General features: G+C 34.8%; 1 protein-coding gene across 1 annotated transcript in view; it reads left to right on the top strand.

Annotated features, from left to right (window-relative positions):
• The window catches only part of LOC123276113 (uncharacterized), a 153,296-nt gene that overhangs the window by 110,922 nt on the left and 20,409 nt on the right, over positions 1–21,965 (top strand). The window contains exons 6-11 of the mRNA XM_070506539.1: positions 1,333–1,465; positions 1,867–1,915; positions 7,345–7,460; positions 18,815–19,344; positions 19,621–19,702; positions 20,742–20,802. Coding sequence (XP_070362640.1) covers positions 1,333–1,465; positions 1,867–1,915; positions 7,345–7,460; positions 18,815–18,920 — 404 coding nt within the window. The 3' untranslated portion in view covers positions 18,921–19,344; positions 19,621–19,702; positions 20,742–20,802. The remainder of the gene's footprint in view (positions 1–1,332; positions 1,466–1,866; positions 1,916–7,344; positions 7,461–18,814; positions 19,345–19,620; positions 19,703–20,741; positions 20,803–21,965) is intronic.

Genomic DNA, 21,965 nt, shown 5'->3' with positions numbered 1-21,965 from the left:
ACTGAATGTTTGTGTGCCCCCAAAATTCATATGTTGATGTGATATTAGGAGGTTGGGCCTTTAGGAGGTGATTGGGTCAGGAGAGTGGACCCTGATGAATGGAATTAGTGTCCTTGTAAAAGAGACCCCAGAGAGTTATCTCACCTCTACCACTGTGTGAGGACACAGGGAGAAGACAGCTGTCTGTGAACCAGGAAGCGAGCCCTCACCAGACAGCGAATCTGCCAGCACTTTGATCTTGGACTGCCCAGCCTCCAAACTGAGAAATAAATTTCTATTTTGTATAGTTCACCCAGTCTATGGTAGTCCGTTATAGCAGCCTGAACGGACTAAGACACTTAACTAAAAGGAAGGGTAGTGGTGCATCTGGGCCTCAGAGACTGCTTGAGTGAGGAAATTGAATACTACCAAGATTCTTTTTCACTTCAGATACTAGTTTTATTCTCTCAGACTGTCTTCATCAATGAAGCTTAAAATGTGACATTAAAAAACTAACATTGATAACTAGAAGCTATGTACCAGGGGGCTTTGGGGAGAAAAAGGAAAAATAAAATCCAAAAAAACCCCACTATGAACTAACATTGCCCATCTCTCCAATTTCACCACCAGGGAAATACTGAGAGCTGCTTCTCTGATTCTGAATTTTTTAATTCCGCTGGAAGGATGTTGCCTTGCTCTGCTGGTGTCAGGTCTCAGCACTGGAACAATTACTTATAACCAGAGGGGTGTAATACCATTATTGAGTGTCAGGTGGTTGCCACTAAACCAATTATTTTTTCCAGGGAAGCAGGGTTATATAAGAAGATAGAAGCTCTCCACTACAACTCTGTAGTTTGTGCATGTGTAAAAAGCATTTCCTGGAAAAGCAGCATAATTAAAAGTACTAAGCGGTCAAAATAGTTATATCGTCTATAAGGAGAGACAAGGCTGCTGCATCTAAAGTTTAAAAATCTAGTGAGGGAGATAGAGTTAATCAAGTACAGTAAACTATGGTAAGTGCTATAATAGAGAACATATGTAGTGCTATGGGAAAGTGTAATATAGCAACTGATACAGTCTAGGGGTTAGGGAAGTTTTGAAGGAATCAAAAAATAAAGCAAAATTTGTAGGGCCCCTTTCATGAGGAGAATGTAAGATGATGAAGAAAAAGATGATTTGAATTATCTGTGATAGTTGCTAGTAGTGTAATGTCTTCTATCATGTATAGAATATAGGTGGTTTTAGTAAATATCTAAGATGTACATTTACTTAATGACCATGGTATATCAACCAATGCTTTTAAAAGATTTTATTATTCATTCTTAATTTTTAATTGCAACTTTTTCATTATAGAAACTGTGAGAAAACCGATCCATGTGAATATGAATAGAGACATAAAAATGCCCCTGAGAAAACATGATTTAGAACTTCCAATGTCGCCTCATCTTGTCCCGTCTAACCTCTGCATTGATGATATGGAAAACAAGTAGGTTTTAGCTAGGTTGTATATTATTAGGTATTTGAAAGAGTCATTATCAACTCTGTTTTATTCATTGGAAAATGTATAAAGGGATTATCCTAGCTCCAGTTTTTGTTTGTTTGACTGTTAGCAGTATTATTAAACTATTAAGACCTTTGTCAATGAACTAATATCCATGCTAAGTGTTTTTTGGATGCATAGTTTGACTTTCCTTATCATAAAAATCTCTCTCTAGTAATAATATAATTTTTATAAAACACGGTAATATTATAACCCTGGAATGATTTACTTAAGAGTTCCATATGTTTTCATATTTGTATAGAACAGTATGAATTTTAAATATTTATAAAAGATCATCAATTTTATTGCCACCTATGTGTTTAACTGTTACATTTTCTTTTCATTAGTTTACACTATCAAAGACAAGGCAGCAAGGAAGAACTTGGCCCAGTTAAGGTGAGAGTTAAACAAAAATTTTTTTAAGTTATTTTAACAATTGTGACATGCCACTGTTACCCAACCAGGTTCATTTTTGCCCGCCGCCCAGAAAGCCAAACACTGAGATGACGAGATAGCAGCAGAGAGAGGGTTTACTCACAAGGTAGCCATGTGAGGAAGCGAGCTCATGAGCCTGAAATTTGCTTCCCCAAAAACAGAGACTCAGGGATATATATGGGACGGGGTCAACGTGGTCTGAAATGTGGAGAGAGGTGATTGGAGGTGAGGAGAGGTGAGGTAATGATGATCTGCACAAGCATAGTCAGACTTCATGCCTCTTCATAGGACCCATGTTCACAAAATGGCGACATCAGCATGATCTGAGGGTAGAGTTTTTAGCCTCTTCAAGTTAAAAGGTCACCTGTCGGACATCTCTGTGGGCCCAGTTGATGAGTTGGTGGTCTCAACTGGCCTGAAGTGGACAAGGAGTTCCAACTCCTGAAAAACAGCTCACACACGCATTACCATGGTGATGCAGGCACCAGGAAGATGTTACCTATAGGAGCCTAGCGGGAGTCCGCATATTGCCTAAACAGCACAATTAACAATGAGTGGGTTAAACAGCTAAAAGCTATAATCAGTAATTGCAAAAGGGAAAAAAACTTTAGTTCCTAGCTACTTAATCATCAGCGGCTCACTTTCTGCCAGTTTCACCATCAAGTGATATAAATTTTTTGAGAATCAGAGAAAATTAGTTATCCTTTAAAAAAATTTTTAGTCTTTAAAATTGTTCTCTTAGAAGTTTTTAATGTAAGAAACCTATACCTTAAGAATATTTTAACGATTGCTTATGAGAAACCCTTTGGAGTTCTGGTAATGTAGACTAGGCCTTTGTGTGCAAAGCATTTGATTCTGCCTGTCACTGAAGAGCTGCAAAGGATAATTCATTTGGGGAGTTCTACTTTGGGTTCATGTGATCATTGAGCGATTCATGTTTTCAAACGTGGTGACCTGACTATTTTATTTTATATCAAATTGTGATTTTCAATATTCATGTTGATCCCAAGATTATTTTTCTTTCAAAGTATATTTCAAATAATTATTTTTTAGCAAATAAGACTTTAATCAATTAGAAAACACATAGATTGTGATTAAAGCTTGAAATGTGAAAGTCCAATGCCATATTATTAATTATTCTTTCCTTTGAATAGCCAAAGTTAAGCTACGTCAGAAAGATAATGGCAGTGATACTAAAATCTCTTGGAAATCTTTCACCTGAATTGTAGATAAATGAAACTTAGATTTCCTGTCATTAGGAAATGACCTGCAGGAATGGAGCTTGAGGGTAGAGAGGACCATCGGTGAGAAAGGCAGATGGAAAGGAGCTCAAGTATAATCTTAGTTGATAACCTCTCTTGTCTTAGTAAGGACTGTCAGTTACTGATGACTTGCCTTTACTTGGGACTTTTTCTCTAACTCGTGACCTTTTTCACTTTTATTTTAACTTTCCTCATCTCTAGTTTATATATTTTGGCAAATCAAATGATTGTATCTTCTTTCCTATAGTCCTCACAAGTCATGGACTCATATACAATGTTCGAACCTCAATTGAGCAGAATAGAAAACTGCAGCTTCACACCACCATCTTTGTCAGCAGAATTAGCTTCTGACAGAGATATTACAAGACAAAATTTTATTCCCAGAATAGTGCCTAGTTCTCAGAAAGTTGCATATGAAAAAAAGCAGAATGAACAGGTACCTTTCTTTTTTTAAATAAAAGTCTTTATTGAGTTAGATAGGTTACAATCTTGTGAAATTTCATTTGTACATTATTGTTTGTCAGTTGTGTTGTAGGTGCACCCCTTCACCCTTGTGCCCAACCCCCACCCCATCTTTCCCCTGGTAGCCACTAATCTGTTCTCTTTGTCTACATTTTTAAATTCCTCATATGAGTGGAGTCATACAGAAATTGTCCTCCTCTATCTGGCTTATTTCAGTTAACATAATTCCCTCAAGGTCCATCCATGTTGTTGCAAATGGGATGATTTTGTTCTTTTCTATGGCTGAGTAGTATTCCATTGTATATATATACCACATCTTCTTTATCCAGTCATCTGTTGATGGGCACTTAGGTTGCTTCCATGTCTTGGCTATTGTAAATAATGCTGCAGTGGACATTGGGGTGCATGGGACTTTTGGAATTGCTGACTTCAAGCTCTTTGGATAGATACCCAGTAGTGGATGGCTGAGTCACAAGGTGTTTCTATTTTTAATTTTTTGAGGAATATCCGTACTGTTTTCCATAGTGGCTGCACCAGTTTGCATTCCCACCAGCAGTGTATGAGGGTTCCTTTTTCTCCACAACCTCTCCAACATTTGTTACTATTTGTTTTAGTTATTTGTGTCATTCTAATGGGTGTAAGGTGATATCTTAGTGTAGTTTTGATTTGCATTTCCCTGATGATCAGCGATGATGAACTTCTTTTCATGTGTCTATTTGGCCATCCGTATATCTTCTTTGGAGAAATGTCTGTTCATGTCTCCTGCCCATTTTTTGATTGGGTTGTTTGATTTTTTTTGTTGTTGAGTTGTGTGAGTTCTTTATATATTATGGATATTAAGCCTTTGTCAGATATATGACTTGCAAATATTTTTTCCTACTTAGTGGGTTGGTTGTTTGTGAACAGGTCCCTTTCAATCACTAGTTCTTAGCATTTTATATTTTTGTGATATGCTCTTTTTTTCTTTTTATGGATTGAAAAAATATTAGTTGTGGGTTGCTATAGATATAGCCAAATTAGGAGAGAAATTAAGTATAATAATTCTTCTTAGGTCAAAAACTTAATTCTCTGGGCTGTAGAAGATTATGAATCCCAAAACTGGAATGTTCTTTAAAAGTCTTTGAAATCATCATCTTTTTATAAAATTATTGATAGTAAAATTGACCATAGTTCAATGTGTTATGTAATACTTGATTGTAATCACAGTAAAGGAGTAGTTGGTGATGTCATGATGGCCCAGTATACATGATATGGAAAGGATCCTGTGAATAGCAGTGCATAATCTCAGTGATGCCATAGTAATCTGTTAAAGTATAAGTTGTGATGGCTTGATTCTTTCTATGACTTGAAAGATAGCTGGTTATATGCACTTCCATCCAAGACTATGCACATATGTGTATATAGATAGAGATATTTAGTGCCAAAATGTTCAATCGTTGTAGTCTCTATAGTTAAAATTATAAAAACATCCAAATTTTTGAAGTTTGAAATATATATGCCATAGAACATACCAAGAAATGATCTTTTACTAAGTTTACATAGAGTTAAAAAATATAAAATTATTAAAGGTTACTATACCAATATATAATGGTAGTGAGTAAAATGGTTATGTAAACACTCTATCTTGTTAACAAGGTTAACAAGAATATTTAGTTTTGAATCTCTGCCATTTTTAGCATGAGGTGGTTTTATGTCATATTTGTGTATTATTTCTAAATTAATTTATAATTAGCAAATTTATAATAATTTATAAATTATAGTTATATATTACAGTATTATAGTTATATACAATATGTAATGATATTCAATTTTATTGAAGTATGTTTTCTGCTTTTCAGAGAAGGGAAAATGAAGTATTGTGCTAGGCTTATTAATTTAAGGACCCAATAATTTTTTGTTGTTGCTTTGGTGAGGAAGATTGGCCCTGAGCCAACATCTGTTGCCAGTCTTCCTCATTTTGTTTGAGGAATATTGTTGCTGAGCCAACACCTGTGGCCCTCTTCCTCCATTTTGTATATGGGTTGCTGCCACAGCATGGTTTGTTGAGTGGTATGTAGGTCTGTGCCCAGGATCTGAACCAGTGAACCCTGGGCCGCCGAAGCATAGTGTGGGAACTTAACCACTATGCCACTGGGCTGGCCCCCCAATAATTTTCGAGTGATGCAATGAAAAACATTCAGTTACCCGTTCCATTTGTATTTTATAAGACTAAAGCTTGCATCCTACATCAGCTTTAACTCATCCTTGCTTTGTTAAGTAGTTTATAGGATAGAGAATGAGACCCTGTGTAATCTATACTTGAATAATCTTCTACTTAGAGACTGCAGGTTAGTGATTATCTCCAAAGGGGTAAATAATGTTGTACTTCATATGGCAGAAGAGAGAAAAGAGAAGCTAACGTCCCTGGTAAGGTGTGGTGTCACATTGTGAAGTATTAGGGAATTTATTTATTTGGATATATATATTTGGAGAGATTTCAGGAAAATTAAAATGAGACTATAAATTACATAAGAAAATGAGTTGAAAAACAGGTTATAATAAAAAGTGGTCTGGGGCTTACTAGTCCCTGGAGAAGTAGTATTGAGCCAATATATAATATTCTCTTCTGTTTTGATTTGTTTGTGTGTTTCTCGCTTCAAGGGATGACATTGTCCCTGCACCATTGACACTGTCTCTCTGAGGCTGAGATGAGATGTGTTATCAGACTTTATTTTCAGCTTTTCTTGATTTTAGACCTTTTTTAATAAAAAGACTTTTAGTATCTCTTTTTGCCTGCACGTCTTTTTTTTTCTGACTCTTTCTGTCATTGCTTGTCTTTGGACGTCTCGTTTCTGTGTTTCATGGCTTATACATAAAATATACTACAGATATGAATTATTATTGCTGGATAGATTAGTGTTGGGCCATTATAATATCTTTATATGGTACCTTCCTCATTAACAAATGGGTTATCACATCTGCTTTTCACAAGAGTCTTTCCCTACTTTCCCCGTTTTGCACTCAGTGGTAGCGATATTCAGAAAGATTAAAGTAGCAGAGGCTGGCCCTGTGGCCGAGCGGTTAAGTTCACGTGCTCCACTACGGCGGCCCAGGGTTTTGCCGGTTCGAATCCTGGACGTGGACATGGCACAGCTCGTCAGGCCATGCTAAGTCGGTGTCCCACATGCCACAACTAGAAGGACCCACAACTAAAAATACACAACTATGTACCGGGAGGTTTTGGGGAGAAAGAAGAAAGATAAAATCTTTTTTTAAAAAAAAGATTAAAGTAGCAGTCTAAAATTACTTAGTAAATGGAGGAACTGAGATAAGTACAGTTGTTTCCTTGGGAGAAATCATTATTTTCTGTCAGCGATATTTAACTTTTATTTACTCAAGATCTTGGTGTTCCGGGTCTTTTTTTTTTTTAATCTTTTTTTACCTCTGAGAAAATGGTTAGCTCACCATAGATCAACCCTGTTATTTTAGCAGTCATTCAAATACTGACACTGCTTTCATTATTAGAACAGTATTTATTTTGTTTTCAATAAGGACACTCTTTCTTTTAGACTAAAAAATACATTTTTAAACTATAGATTTCTACTTAAATGAGGTTTTACGGTAAATTATTTAAATTGTATATATGTACCTTTACCCTTTTGGCAGGTTCTTCCTTTTTTTTTTCAGCTCAGTAATGTTAATTATTCTAATTCCGTGATTTCCAAATTAAACAAAAATCTAGATGCTTTCAGTCCATCATATAAAACAGCACAATTTGGAACATTATTTGAAAGATTAAACAGGTAAGCAAAGATGTTGAAGGAAATAAAGAACCTGTAGCATGCTTTCTTTGAGTTATTAATTTGATTTTACTGGACAGAAGTATTTTTAGTTAGAAACGTAAACAGACCTAAGTAAAACTTGTAAGGAAAAAAAAACACTGTAAGTAAAATGTAGCATTTAATTAAAGTAGTTATAAGTAACGATTTTCTGATGTACATATCTACCTTTCATTTATTTATTTTAAAAAATATTTTGGGCCAAGGTGCTTTGCATCTGGTTTATAATCCCTGTTTTATGAATTACTACTTTCTTTTTCTTTATCATAAACATAATAATTTTTTTTTCATATTTATGGTAGTTGATCAGTGCCCCATTTTTATTTTCTAGGTGTCCGTATTTAAAATCTGGTTTGTTGTTTTAAAAGACATTAAACTTGTAAAACCAGTTTGAATCACTCTTGGTAATCATAGTGAGAAACTTTGACTCTGTAATTCTGTCTCAGTCTTCCTCATTTTAGTAAATGGCACCAATATTCACTCAGTTGCTTAAGCTAAAAAAAAGTTGTACCTGATTCCTTCCTTTCCTTCAGCTCCCAATATCTGTTTCACAAAGTATTGTCAATTCTGTATTCTAATAAACTTTAAAGTTATCTACTCATGTCTACATCTCTACAGGTTCCATTTCAGTCTAAGCCACCACTGCCTCTTGCCTAGAATTCTAATAGCCATATAACAGTTCTTTTTGTTTCCTCTTTGTCCTTAGGTCTATTTTTTTTCACACTTTATTAATGTATAATCAACATACCATAAACTGAACTTATCTAAAATGTGCACTTTGGTAAGTTGTGACATATGTCAAAAATAATGACCATTCATCATCCCCAGTAGTTTCTTTGGGCACCTTTGTAATCCCTTCCTCTGGCTACTTTACATCCCTTACTCCCATCCCAAGGCAACTGCTGATCTGCTTTCTATCACTGTTGATTAGTTTGTATTTTCTAGAATTTTATATAAATTGCATTAATACAGTATGTTTTCCTTGTTTTGGTCTAGCTTCTTTGACCTAGCATAATTTGAGATTCATCTATGTCGTTGGTTGTGTATATCAATGGTTCATTCCTTTTTATTGCTGAGTAGTATTCCATTGTATGGCCATAGCACAGTTTATTCATCTGTTGATGACCATTTGGCTTTTTTCTCCAAGTTTTGGCTATTCCAAATAAAGCTGCTATGAAAGTTCATATAGAAGTCTTTGTTTAGACATATGCTTTCATTTCTCTTGGGGAAATATCTATGAGTGGAATGGCTGGGTCCTATGGTAGGTATATGATTAAATTTTTAAGAAACTGACAAACTGTTTTCTAAAGTGATTTGTACCATTTTACATCGCATCAGCAGTGTATGAGAGTTCCAGTTGCAGCATACCTTTGACAACACTTGGTAAAGTCAATCTTTTAAAATATATGCCATTCTAGTCAATATGTAATAGTATCTTACTTTGGTTTTAATTTTGCATTTCCCTAATGACTAATGATGTTGGCATCTTTTCATGTGCTTATCAGCCATTTGTGTATCTTTGGTGAAATGCTTACCTTTTTCCTTTCCTTAGTGGTGTCTTTTTGAAGTAAAAAAGGTTTTAATTTTGATGAAATACAGTTTATTAATTTTTTCATTTAGAAATTGTTTGTGTGTTGTCATAGCTAACAAGTCTTTGACTAAGTCAGGGCCATGAAGATTTTTTCCTATGTTTTTTTCTGTCTTGTAGTTTTAGATCTTACATTTAGGTCTATGATCTGTTTTAACTCTTATGTATTGTGTGAGGTAAGGGTCTAAATTCACCATTTGCATTTGTGGAAAGGAAAGAATATCTTTTCCCCACTGAATTACTTTGGCACCTTTGTTGAAAATCGATTGACCAAAAATGTAAGTTGTTTTTCTTTTCCCCCAGGAATCTCAGTTCTGTTCCATCGGTTAATTATGTCTATCTTTATGTCAGCGCCACACTGTCCTGATTACTATAGCTTTACTGTATGTTTTGAAATTGAGAACTGTATTAGTCTTCCAGTTTGTTGTTCTTTTTTGAAAATGTTTTGGCTTTTCTTAGTCCTTTGCATTTCCATATAAATTTTAGCATCAACCTGTCAGTTTCTGGAAATAAAAAAAGCCTACTTGGATTTTGATAGGGATTGTATTGAATCTGTAGATCAATTTGGGGAAAATTGCCATCTTAACAATAGGATTTTTCCAATCCATGAACATGAAATGTTTCTCCTATTCATTTTTTTTTTGAATGTCGTAACAGCTATATTCATAGTAGTCCCAAATTTGAACTAACCTAGATGTCCATTAAGAATAGAATATTATGGGGCTGGCCTGGTGGCATAGTGGTTAAGTTTGCATGCTCCACTTCGGTGGCCTAGGGTTTGCAAGTTTGGATCCCAGGTGCAGACCTAGCACCACTTGTCAAGCCGCACTGTGGTGGCATCCCACATAAAATAGAGGAAGATTGACATAGAGGTTAGCTCAGTGACAATCTTCCTCAAGCAAAAAGAGGAAGATAGGCAACAGATGTTAGCTCAGGGCCAGTCTCCCTCACACACACACAAAAGAATAGAATATTATATAATATTCATGCAGTGAAATAATACACAGAAATGAAAAAAAATAAACTGCTGATACATGCAGTAACAAGCATCTCCATGGAAGAATCTCAACACAAAAAGAGGACCATTGTGTAATTCCATTTATGTGGAGTTCAGAACCTGGCTGAATTAATGAATGGTGATAGCACTCAGAATGGTGGTTACTGTTGGGAGGTGTGGACTTGGAGGGGCATGAGAGAACCTTCCAGTGTGTTTGAAGAGTTTTATTTTTCCAGATGTATTGAGATATAATTGACAAATAAAAATTGTATATATTTAAGATGTTCAAGATGATGATTTGCTATACATATACATTGTGAAATGATTACCACAGTCAAGCTAATTAACGCATTCATCACCTCAAATAGTTACCATTTTTGGGTATGTGATCAGACCACTTAAGATCTGTTCTATTAACAAATATGCAATTTACAAGTATACAATATAGTATTATTAACTATAGTCATCATCTTGTACATTAGATCCCCATAACTTACTCATCTTATAACTGGAAGTTTGTACCCTTTGACTAATATCTCATTTCCCCTACTCCCCAGCATCTGGCAGCCACCATTCTATTCTCTGCTTCGAGTGTGACGTTTTAGATTCCATGTATGGGTGAAATCATATAGTATTTGTCTTTCTGTGTCTGACTTATTTCACTTAGCATAATGTTCTCCCTCTTCATCTATGTTGTCACAAATGGCAAGATTTCCTTTTTTATGGCTGAACCATATTACATTGTGTTTGATCTTCTTTAATTTCTCTGAGTAATGTATTTTTTTTTTTAAAGATTGGTACCTGAGCTAACAACTGTTGCCAATCCTTTTTTTTTTGTCCTACTTTTTCTCCGCAAATCCCCCCAGTACACAGCTATATATTCTAGTTGTGGGTCCTTCTACTTGTAGCATGTGGGATACTGCCTCACTGTGGCCTGATGAGTGGTGCCATGTCCGCGTCCAGGATCCGAACCAGCAAAACCTTGGGCCGCTGAAGTGGAGCGTGTGAACTTAACCACTTGGCCACTGGGCTGGCCCCTCAGTAATGTATTGTAGTTTTCAATATATAAGCAGTGTGCTGCTTTTGTTAAATTTATTTCTAAGTATCTTATTCTTTTTATGCTGTTGTGAATTGAATTATTTTCTTAATTTCATTTTTGGATTGTTCATTGCTAGTGTATAGAAATACAATTAATTTTTGTATATTGATCTTGTATCCTTCAACTTTGCTGAGATCATTATTAGTTCTAGTAGTATTTTTGTGGATTCTTTAGGAGTTTCACCATACTGGATTATGTTGTCTATAAATAAAGGTGTTTTTATCTCTCCTTTTTCAATCTGGTTGCCTTTTACTTGTTTTTCTTGCCTGAGTGACTACAACCTCTAGTACAGTGTTGAATAGCAGTGACAAGAGTGGACATGCTTGCATTTTTCCCACTCTTAGGGAAAAAGCATTTAGCCTTCACTATTAACTATGATATTAGCTGTAGGTTTTTTTGTAGGTGCCCTTTATCAGGTTGAGGAAAGTCCCTTCTATTCCTAGTTCATTGAACGTTTTTACCATGGATTTTGTCAAATGCTCTTTCTGTGTCCCTTGAGATTATCATCTAGTTTTTTCCTTTATTCTATTAACATGTAATATATTACCGTATTTTGAAGTATTAAACTACCTTGCACTCCTGGGTTAAAAGCTGCTTGGTCATTATATATAAACCTCTTCATGTAATGCTGGATTTGGTTTGCTAATATTTTGTTTATGATTTTTGCATCCATATTCATTAGGAAAATTGGTCTGAATTTTTCTTTTCTTCTTATGTTTTTTGTCTGGCTTTCATATCAGAATAATACTGGCCTCATATAATAAAGTGTAAAGTGTTTGCTCTATTTAATAGAAGAATTTGTGGATTCTTTAGATGTTTTTGCATCAGGGCTATTCTTAGTGGGAAGGCTTTTTACTAATTTTTTTTACTTGTGTAAAGATCTATTCAGATTTTCTAATTTCTTCTTGAATCAGTTGTAGTAATATGTGTTTTTCTAGGAATTAATCCGCTTCATCTAAGTTGTATGATTTGTTAGCATAAGGTGATTTATAGTATTCCCTTGAAATCCTTTCAGTTTCTGTCAGGTTGGTGTTGATGTCCCTTTTTGAGTTCTACGTCTGTGTCTTTTCTCCTTTTTTTCTTGGTCAGTGTAGCTGAAGATTTGCTAATTTTATTGGTCTTTTTAAAGAACTAAGTTTAGGGTTTTATCAGTTTTCTCTATTTTTCTGTTTTTCATTCCATTGATCTCTGCCCTAATGTTTATGATTTCCTTTTTCTGCTTGCTTTTGGCTTAGTTTGCCTGTCTTTTTTTAGTTTCTTAAAGTGCAAGCTTAACTTACTGATTTGATATATTTCTTCTCTCCTAATACAGGCATTAAAAGGTATAAATTTCCCTCTAAGCAGTGCTTAGAGGCCAACCAATGATTAGTTGGAGGTTGTGTTTAAGTACCTTCAGCTAACAAGGCTTCCCCCCTTGCACAAGACCTTACACTCAGCCAGGGATGAGTAGATGCCTGTAGCTCTTTCTGGTCTCTCCTGAGTCTGCACTCAGCCTTACACATGTATGCAACCTTCCAGACCACCAGGAGGGTCTGGGAGTTTATCAAAGCCTCTTGTACCTTTTTGTTTTCTGGATCTCTCTATGAAATTTCTGGATGGTTTTTGCTTGCTCCAAATATCTCAGCCTCAGGCAGCTGCAATTTTGGGCTTCTTTGATAGTTTGCCACCAAGACAATGATTATTTTTGACAAATTCCCTGGGCATGAGTCTCCCACCTTCCCGACCCTCTCCAGACAAGCTCAGCCTTGGTAGGCTACCAGCCATGGAGTTGGGGGTGGAGGGATGGTGGCAGCCTAAGGCTAAAACTCCACAGGCTCCCACTGGTTCTACTAAGGTTGAGTAGTTTTTCTTGAAGTACTGCTTCACAGTTTATTGGATGCCATTGGTCACTCCCCATATTTGAAATGATTTTTTTGGTGAGTGTTATCTGGTTCTGTTACTGCTTTTAGGGGACAAGATTTGCCAGGTTTCTCAGTCTCTCATTCCAGAAGTCTGGCCCCACAATTGATTAATTTTGAATGTTAAACCACCCTTGTATTCCTGAGATAAACCCTACTTGGTCACAATGTGCTAACCTTGTTATGCATTCATTGGATTTGATTTGCCAAAATTTTGTTAGGGATTTTTACATTAGTCTTCATGAGGGAGATTACTTTCTAGTAATATCTTGTAATATCTTAGTCTGGTTTTGATATCAGCCTAATGTTGGTGTCATAGAATGAGTTGAGAAGTATTCCCTCCTGTGTAATTTTCTGAAAGAGTTTGTGTAGGATTGGTACATTTCTTCCTTAAATGTCTGGTAGAGTTCATCAGTGAAGTCAGTTGGTACGAAGTTCTTTTTGTGGGAAGGTTTTTTTTTTACTATAATTTCCACTTTTTACTAGATAGAAGGCTAGTTGGATTATTATTTTTTTAGTGAGCTTTGGTAGTTTGTGTCATACAAAAAATGTATCCATTTTATCTATGTTGTAAAATTTATTGACTTAAAGTTATTCATAATATCTCCTTATTATGCGTATGAAATCTTTAACTTCTGTAGTGATGTCTTTTCTCCCATTACTAATATGGGTAAGTTGTTTCTTCTTCCCTTTTTCCCAGTGATTATTCTGATTAGAGACTTGCCAATTTTATTTATTTTCTCAAAGAATCATCTTTCAGTTTCACGTATTTCTTACTTTTGTTTTTATTTCATTGAATTCTGCTCTTATCTTTATTTCCTTTTGTCTGTTTACTTTGGATTTAATTTACTCCTTTTTTCCTGATTTCTTAAGGTGAAAGCTGAGGTCATTGACTTGAGACTATTTTTCTTTTCTAATGCACGTGTTTAGTGCTGTAAATTTTCCATAACTGCTGCTTTGCTGCATCCTACAAATTTTGATATGTTTTGTTTTATTTTCATTCAGTTAAAAAACTTTCTAATTTTCCTTTTGATTTCTTCTTCACTCCATGAGATATTTAGAAATTTGTTATTTGGTTCCTAAAATTCCCAAGACTTTTCTGTTATCTTTCTAAATTAATTCCATTGTGGACAGGGAACATCCTTTGTGTGATTTGAATCCTTTCAAATTTATTGAGACTTGTATTATGGTTGTGAATATAGTTTACATTTAGTGCAACAATTGATATATGATTGGATTTGTCTGTTCTCTTGCTATTTATTTTTTATTTCTCCCATATAATCTTTGTTCCCTTTCCCTCTTTTCTGCCTTTATTTGATTTTAGTCTTTTTTATGACTTAATTTATCCTTTTGTTGGCTTGTTATCTATAACTCTGTTTTGTTTTTCAGTGGTTTCTTTAGAATTTATTGTATATATTTTAATTTATCACAGACTATATTCTAGTTATGTTATACTACTTCAAGTATTATGTAAGAACCCTGTAATGGTATGCTTCCGTTTCTCCCCTCTGGCCTTTGTGGTGTTGTATTCATACATTCACTTATATAGATGTTATAAATCCAATAATATATTATTGTTCTTTTTTCTTTAAAGAGAGTTAAAAATTAAGAAAATATGTTTTTTATACTTAAGCACAAATTTATCATTTTTGGTGGTCTTTGTTATTTTGTGTAGATCTAGATTTCCGTGTGGTGATATTTTCCTTATGTTTGAAAGACTTTTGTTAACATTTCTTATAGTGTGGGGCTGCTAGTAATTAATTCTTTCAGCTTCTGTGTATTTGTAAGTTTTTATTCTTTTCTTTTTGAAAGATATCTTTTGCATTGTTTCCTACTAGAAGTTGCTGTCATTCTTATCTTAATATCTATATATCTAATACATAATTTTTCTCTGTTTCTAAGATTTTTCTATCATAGATTCTCCATGGTGGATTTTCTATCATAGATTTCTATCCATTGATTAGGATGTTCCTTTTCTTTTTATTTCTTGTTTTTGAGCTGCATTGAGCATCTTGGATCTGTGAACTTAGTTTTTATCGAATGTGGAAAATTCAGCCATTGATTTTTTGGATATTTTTTATTCCTCTCCTCTCTTCTTTGGGGACCTTAATAACATGTAAGTTAGTCCATTTGAAGTTGTGTCACAGTTTATTGATGCTCTGTTTATTTATTTTCATCTTTTTTTCTCTCATTGTTTCATTTTATATAGATTATATTGCTTTTTCTTCAGATTCTCTAGTTGTATCTTCTTTGGTGTCTAATCTCTATGTAAATCTATTCAGTATATTTTTTATCTCTAGAAGTTTGTTTTAACTCTTCTTTATATCTTCCATGTTTCTATTCAACATCCTCAGTCTTTCGTCTATCTTTTTGGACGTAGGGAATATAGTTCTGATAACTCTTTTAATGTCCTTGTCTACGAATTCTATCATTTGTGTCATTTCTTGGTCTATTTCTAATAATTGATTTTTCTCTTCATTATGGGTTGTAACTTTCTACTTTTTTGCATTCCTGAAAATTTTTTTTTAGATTGTATACATTATGAATTTCATCTTTTTGGTCTGGACATTTTTGTATTCCTATAAATTTTCCTAAGGTTTTTCTGGGATTTTAGTTGCTTGGAAATAGTATGATCTTATTAAGGCTTGCTTTAAACTTTGTTAAACAGGACCAGATACACCTTCACTCTGTGGCTAATTTTGCCCCCTGCTAAGGCAATATCCTTCTTGTATTCTTACAGTTCCTTTGAATTAAGAGGTTTTCCACTCTAACTGGTGGAAACACAAAATTTTCCCATTTCTGTTTGAGTTCCTGGAATTGTTCAATCTTCTCATCTTGGGTGTTGCTTTTCCCAGCCTTGGGTAATTACTTCATACGCATGTGCTGATCAGTACTTAGCTGAAGATTTGAGAACTTTCTGTAGATCTCTGGAGCCCTCTCTCTTTGAAGCACTCTCCTTCATGGTACTCTGCCCTGCATACTCTGTTCTCTGCAGTCTTCCTGACCTTCCAGTGCTCTTTCCTCAACAAAGGGAATCTGTGGGCTCCAACTGGATTTCCCCTCTCTGTTCTGTGGCTTGGATACTCTCTCCAAGCAATAAGCTAGGAGCAGTCATAGAATTCACCTTACTTGTTTTCTCTCTGTCAGGGATCGTTATCCTATTCTATCCAATGGCCCAAGTCTGAAAGCCATTGTCTCATACAGTTTGTCCAGTTTTATAATTCTGTCAGTCAATGAGGCTAAATCTTGTTTCTCTAACTTCATTTTGGCCAGATGGAAATCAGGATATTCGCATTCACCCAGCAGTCAGACTGATATTTTTTAAGGCAAAAAGCAAGAGAGTTTTACTTTTGTACTTAGCAATTTTCAATATTTCTTATTGCTCTTTTCAAAAATAAAGCTCTACATGATCTGGGCCCTTTTGTACCTTTTAAGCCTTAGGCCGTAAGTTTTCTTTCACTGATTCTATTCTAGCTTTACTCCTCTTCTTTTTGTTTCTCACATGTGCTGCAAATCTTGTATTTGTGTTTATTCCATCCCCCTGCAGTATGCATACTCCTCTCTTTATATGTCTAATCATTCTGTATCTTTAGCTTATTTATCACTTCTTTGCTAGGAACTTTCCTGACCAGCTATCTGAAAAGGACCTCCAACACAAGTTGTTCCATCGTCTGATCTTGTAGCACCTATAAAGCTGCTGTAATTATCTTTTTTATTTGTTTATTTCTTTTATCCATTGTGCTTATTAATGGTTAGTTATCTTATTTATTTGATATTATCTTCCTTCACTAGAATATAAGCTGTATTATCTCCCTACCACATGGCAGGCATACATTAAATATCTGTTTAATGCACATAAAAGCCTTATTTAGATAATAAATTTATCCATATTGTAGTCCATAACTGAATGAACTTTTATCTATAGGAAAAAGTGTTAAAGAAGTTGGATCGATTTATCTTAGTAAGGCTTTTATATTTTTAGCATCATTTCTCTCTGTCATCTTTACAAGTAGCAATCCTTCCCAACATTCAGTCCCCAACTCAAATGCCACATACTTGATTTTTCTCAAGTAAAAGCATTTCTTTTATTTACTGTCGTAACGCTGTAGAATAGCACTTATCACTTTCTAGTTTTTCTTTCCCCTTCCAGACTATTTCTTGTGAGCAATAACTGTGCATTATACATTTCTCTGTTCTCCAGATCTCTCAGTGAGTGATTCTTCTGAGTCAGAATGCTTAAAATGCTGTTTAAAAATGATTATTTACATTTGTAGTGTGCTTTCTAATTTATGAAGTGCTTTTACATTTATTTTCTCATTTAAAGTAATACAGTTTCTCTGGTGTGAATGGTGTATATTATTGCGTGCTATAGGTTATGCGTTTGATATCACAGAATAACATTATTCTGCTCAAAACACTACTAAGACCCGTATTGAGAAACAGTGTAGGATCACGGTCTATGAACATTCCTGGACAAAATCTCTCTCTCTCTTTAATGCCAAACTGAATTCTTTTCTCTCTCTGTCCCCAATACGTGGCATAGTGCCTGGAACACGGCAGGTGGACCTGCTCATTAGATGTTTAATGAGTAACTTAAAAAATAAAATTGGAAATCAATCAGTTTTAGCAGTCTATGTTTCTTTTCTAAATTTCTTTGGTACCTCCAATCTCTGGAACAGCCCACCCCTAAGTAAATTTGTGGATAGTCAATGGCAACAAAATCCAGAGTATCTTGATTTTTTTTTGTTAGATTGGCACCTGAGCTAACATCTGTTGCCAATCTTTATTTGGCCAATCTTATATTGGCTAACATCTGTTGCCAATCTTTATTTATTTCTGTTTTTCTGCTTACCCCCAAGATCCCCCAGTACATAGTTGTATATTCTGGTTTTAGGTCCTTCTGCTTCTGCTATATGGGACGCCATGTCAGCATGGCTTAATGAGCAGTGTGCTAGGTCCGCACCCAGGATCTGAACTGGCGAAACTCTGGGCTTCCGAAGTGGAACGTGTGAACTTAACCTCTCTGCCACAGGGCCAGCCCCAGAATATCTTGATTTTTAATTATTTCGTGTAATAGCTTTGATTCTTTTATACAAGTTGGACATAACTTAGAATTATGTTTTATACATTAGAAGGGAACTTATAAGTTATCTAGGCTAACCTTTTCATCTAATTCATCTTATCTCTTGGCTTTATTACATATATATGCATTTGTATCTGTATTGCTCTCCCTTGGGAACTTCAGAGTTGTTTTTATATCCTTGTTAGGTTGAGAGATATCTGTTATAGTGTTCTGATAACTCTGATTTGATGTTTTAACACTGGGGATAATTTTTCCCTGCAGTGTGTTCAAAATATCTTTCTCTGATTAAACAGAGCAGCAGTTACATGCAGTGGTTGTCTAGGGTATTCACTAGACCTTATTACAGAAGACATGATATAGGTCGGTCATATTTTGTTAATATAACAGTGAATTGAACCACATCATACTTCATTTCAACACATTTTTTTTGTGTTGAAATACAAAACTAAGTGTAGATTATTTTCATACTCACTGAGGCACATTAGACAAATTTCCACCCAAAACAATATTATTTATTCAAATAAAAAACTGAAAACATAGTCCAGGTAAATGTTAGTAGCTACTCAGTATGTTCTCTAAGAGTTTAACTTTAAGTTTCTAAATGAAAATTTCCTATGCTTTTCTTGTTAAATATGTTTTTATTTATCTCAAAGTCCAGGAAATCGGAATTTCCTTACTGAAAGACCTGATATAGTTACAGGTGAAGATTGTGGAACCATGGATGAGAGAAGACAGTCAGACTTCATTATTGAAAAATAGTCAGTACAACATATTTTGGAAGAAAATAGGAAAGAGGTTTCAAATTTTCTTGAAGATGCGAACCAGCCAACACCCAGCCTTCTGTCAGAGAATTGTGACTCTTTTATTAGTGAAAATGTGATCAATTTATTAAACATAGATCGGTGGAGTATAAAGAAAACCTTTGACAAGTGTGGTTTTGACAGTATGGGAGATATTTGTGCAGTCACTAGTTCTGATAAAAGCCATTCCACTGAGAGATGCATTAGAAGTATTTTTACAAATCCAGAGTTGACTTTTAGTAATTCTACTTTTAATAAAACAAGTTACCCAGAAAAGTGTCAGCCAAACAAGAACTATCAGAAAGAGTATAACGATCATGAAAGAAATAATCTTAGTACATCTTTTGAGAAGGATAGTTTCCCAGCCAGCTCTGAAAAAAAAGGTTGGTGTTATACACGAGAAGGGTAATAATCTATTGGTCTTTTTGTTTTTAGTACATATTTATATATAATATAGATATGTGTGTGTGTGTGTGTGTGTGTGTGTGTGTGTGTATTTGGAGGAGTATAAAATTGAAAATAGAGTGACATTCTATTATGTGACATTGTGTGGACCAGTGATTTCGTTCCATATGGGTCATGCTAATAAGCTTCCAATTTAAAAAAAAGAACTAGTCTGTGCTAGAGTTTTAGTTCAATGCATACTTTTATTTTTAAAGGAAAATTTGAAAGTGATTACCAAGAGAAGGCACCACAGAAGACAATCCAGATATATCCAATGAACCGTTTGTAAGTTTTCAGGTAAATCTGGGGAATGCAATTCAGCATCTAGTATAATGCATATTGAAGGGTTGAATTGATGCAATGTGAGGTAGGGGTGTTGCTGTCTCAGAGTGGGCAGACTGGCCTCTACAAAGGCTTACCAGTTGTCAGAATCTTAGTAATATCACCCTAGTTGAGAGTATGGTGCTCGTATTTGCCAGCACAAAGCCGTCATCTTATCTGAATCTTAGTGTTAATTAGATTTGAGAAGACTGACTTATGTGTTCAAGAAACTTACACACTCACCAGAATGTCAATTTATTAATTTACAGTAAGAAATAGAAGGGTTACTTATATAGGAATGTTTACTGGCATGATAAGCATGTTTTCTAATTCTTGGCAGCTCTCCATGGGAAGGTGGCTTGGTTAGTATAGAATCAGAACAAGGGAGTAATAGAATTCAGATGCTAATGGCATAAGCAAACATATCAAGAGTTTATGGGACTGCAGTTATACTTAATTAAAGAAAACTTGTAGTTTTGGAATAGTCCTAACTTTCTTGGTAATAATTGTGGTTTAGTCAAATCTGGGTAATTAACAATCATGAATTAGAATAGGTTTTTATTTTAGAAGTACTTTCTTATGGAAATATTTAAAATATCTATTTGTAAAAAGAATACCTATATGCCATTTTTATGGGATTGGCACAACAAATAAAACATTCACAACTTATTTAATAAAGTAAAAAAATTAGGTTCTTTGCTGTCAAACTTCCAGGTGTTCAGAAACTTATGAATGAAAACTAGCATGTTAGACCTTGAATTTTAAAATGTACTTTATGAAAGTGATTTTAGAACATGGTTCTCAAAGCTGGGTGCAGAACTGAATCACTCAAGGGGGTGATTTTAAAATACAAAATACCAAGTTTGACCCACACCCTTAGGATGGAGCTTATGTATTTTTTAAAAAGCTTCCCTTATAATTCTGATCTGTAGCCAACTTTGGGAACCATGATTTAGAACAATAATTTTCAGAGAGAATAAATCAAACTTTAATACTGTCTTATTTGTGACCCTAGGGGTAATGTCCCTTTGAAAGAATTGCCTTTTAAGCAGTCGTGGAACTTTGGACTTGGTGAGGTAAAGTACATTTTACATTATCTTTCCAATTAAGTCAGTTGATAATTCATGTCATATTTTAGTATTTGCAGTGTACTTTCATTTAAGGTTAGCTTTTATTGAAAAATTTCTTTTTAGGCTACTTTTCTTACTCTGGGGAAATTATAGTTTAGGTCTAGAAATAAAATTATTGCCTTTTCAGAAACTATAATGTGTTTATTTGAGAAAAAACAATCTAGATGCATTTATTTCTTTAAATTTTTATTTTTTTCAGATGTACATCGTATTTCGAATTCTGTGTACATTACATCATGTTCACCACCCGAACACTAATTATAGTGCATCCCCTCGCATGTGAGCCTAATCACCCCTTTTGTCCTCCTGCCTCCCCCAGTGGTAACCACCAGTCCAATCTCCAATGCTATGTGTTTTTTTTTTCTTTTTGTCGTTTTTAATCTTCTACTTATGAGTGAGATCGTATGGTATTTGACTTTCTCCCTCTGACTTATTTCACTCAGCATAATACCCTCAAGGTCCATCCATATTGTCACAAATGGCCAGATTTCGTCATTTCTTATGGCTGAGTAGTAGTCCATCGTGTATAAATACAACATCTTCTTTATCCATTCGTCCCTTGATGGGCACCTAGGTGGCTTCCAAGTCTTGGCTATTGTGTATAATGCCGCAATGAACATAGGGGTGCAAGGATCTTTATGCCTTTGTGTTTTCAAGTTCTTTGGATAAATACCCAGCAGTGGAATAGCTAGATCGTATGGTAGATCTATCCTTAATTTTCTGAGGATACTCCATCCTGCTTTCCATAGTGGCTGCACCAGCTTGCACTGCCACCAGCAGTGAACAAGGGTTCCCTTCTCTCCACACCCTTTCCAACATTCGTTGTTTCCTGTATTGTTATTTATAGCCATTCTGACCGGAGTGAGGTGATACCTCATTGTAGTTTTGATTTGCATTTCCCTGATAGCTAATGATGTTGAGCATCTTTTCATATGCCTGTTGGCCATCTGGATATCTTTGGAGAAATCTCTGTTCAGATCTTTTGCCCATTTTCTAATTGGATTGTTGGTTTTTTTGTTGTTGATCTATATAAGTTCTTTGTATATTTTGGATATTAACCCCTTATTTGATATATGGTTTGCAAATAGCTTCTCCCAATTGTTAGGTTC

This window comes from Equus asinus, chromosome 3, assembly GCF_041296235.1.
Source record: "Equus asinus isolate D_3611 breed Donkey chromosome 3, EquAss-T2T_v2, whole genome shotgun sequence".
In the NCBI taxonomy this organism is placed as follows: domain Eukaryota; kingdom Metazoa; phylum Chordata; class Mammalia; order Perissodactyla; family Equidae; genus Equus; species Equus asinus.
Note: the sequence above shows the minus strand (reverse complement) of the source record. Positions and strands in the feature narration are given on the sequence as shown.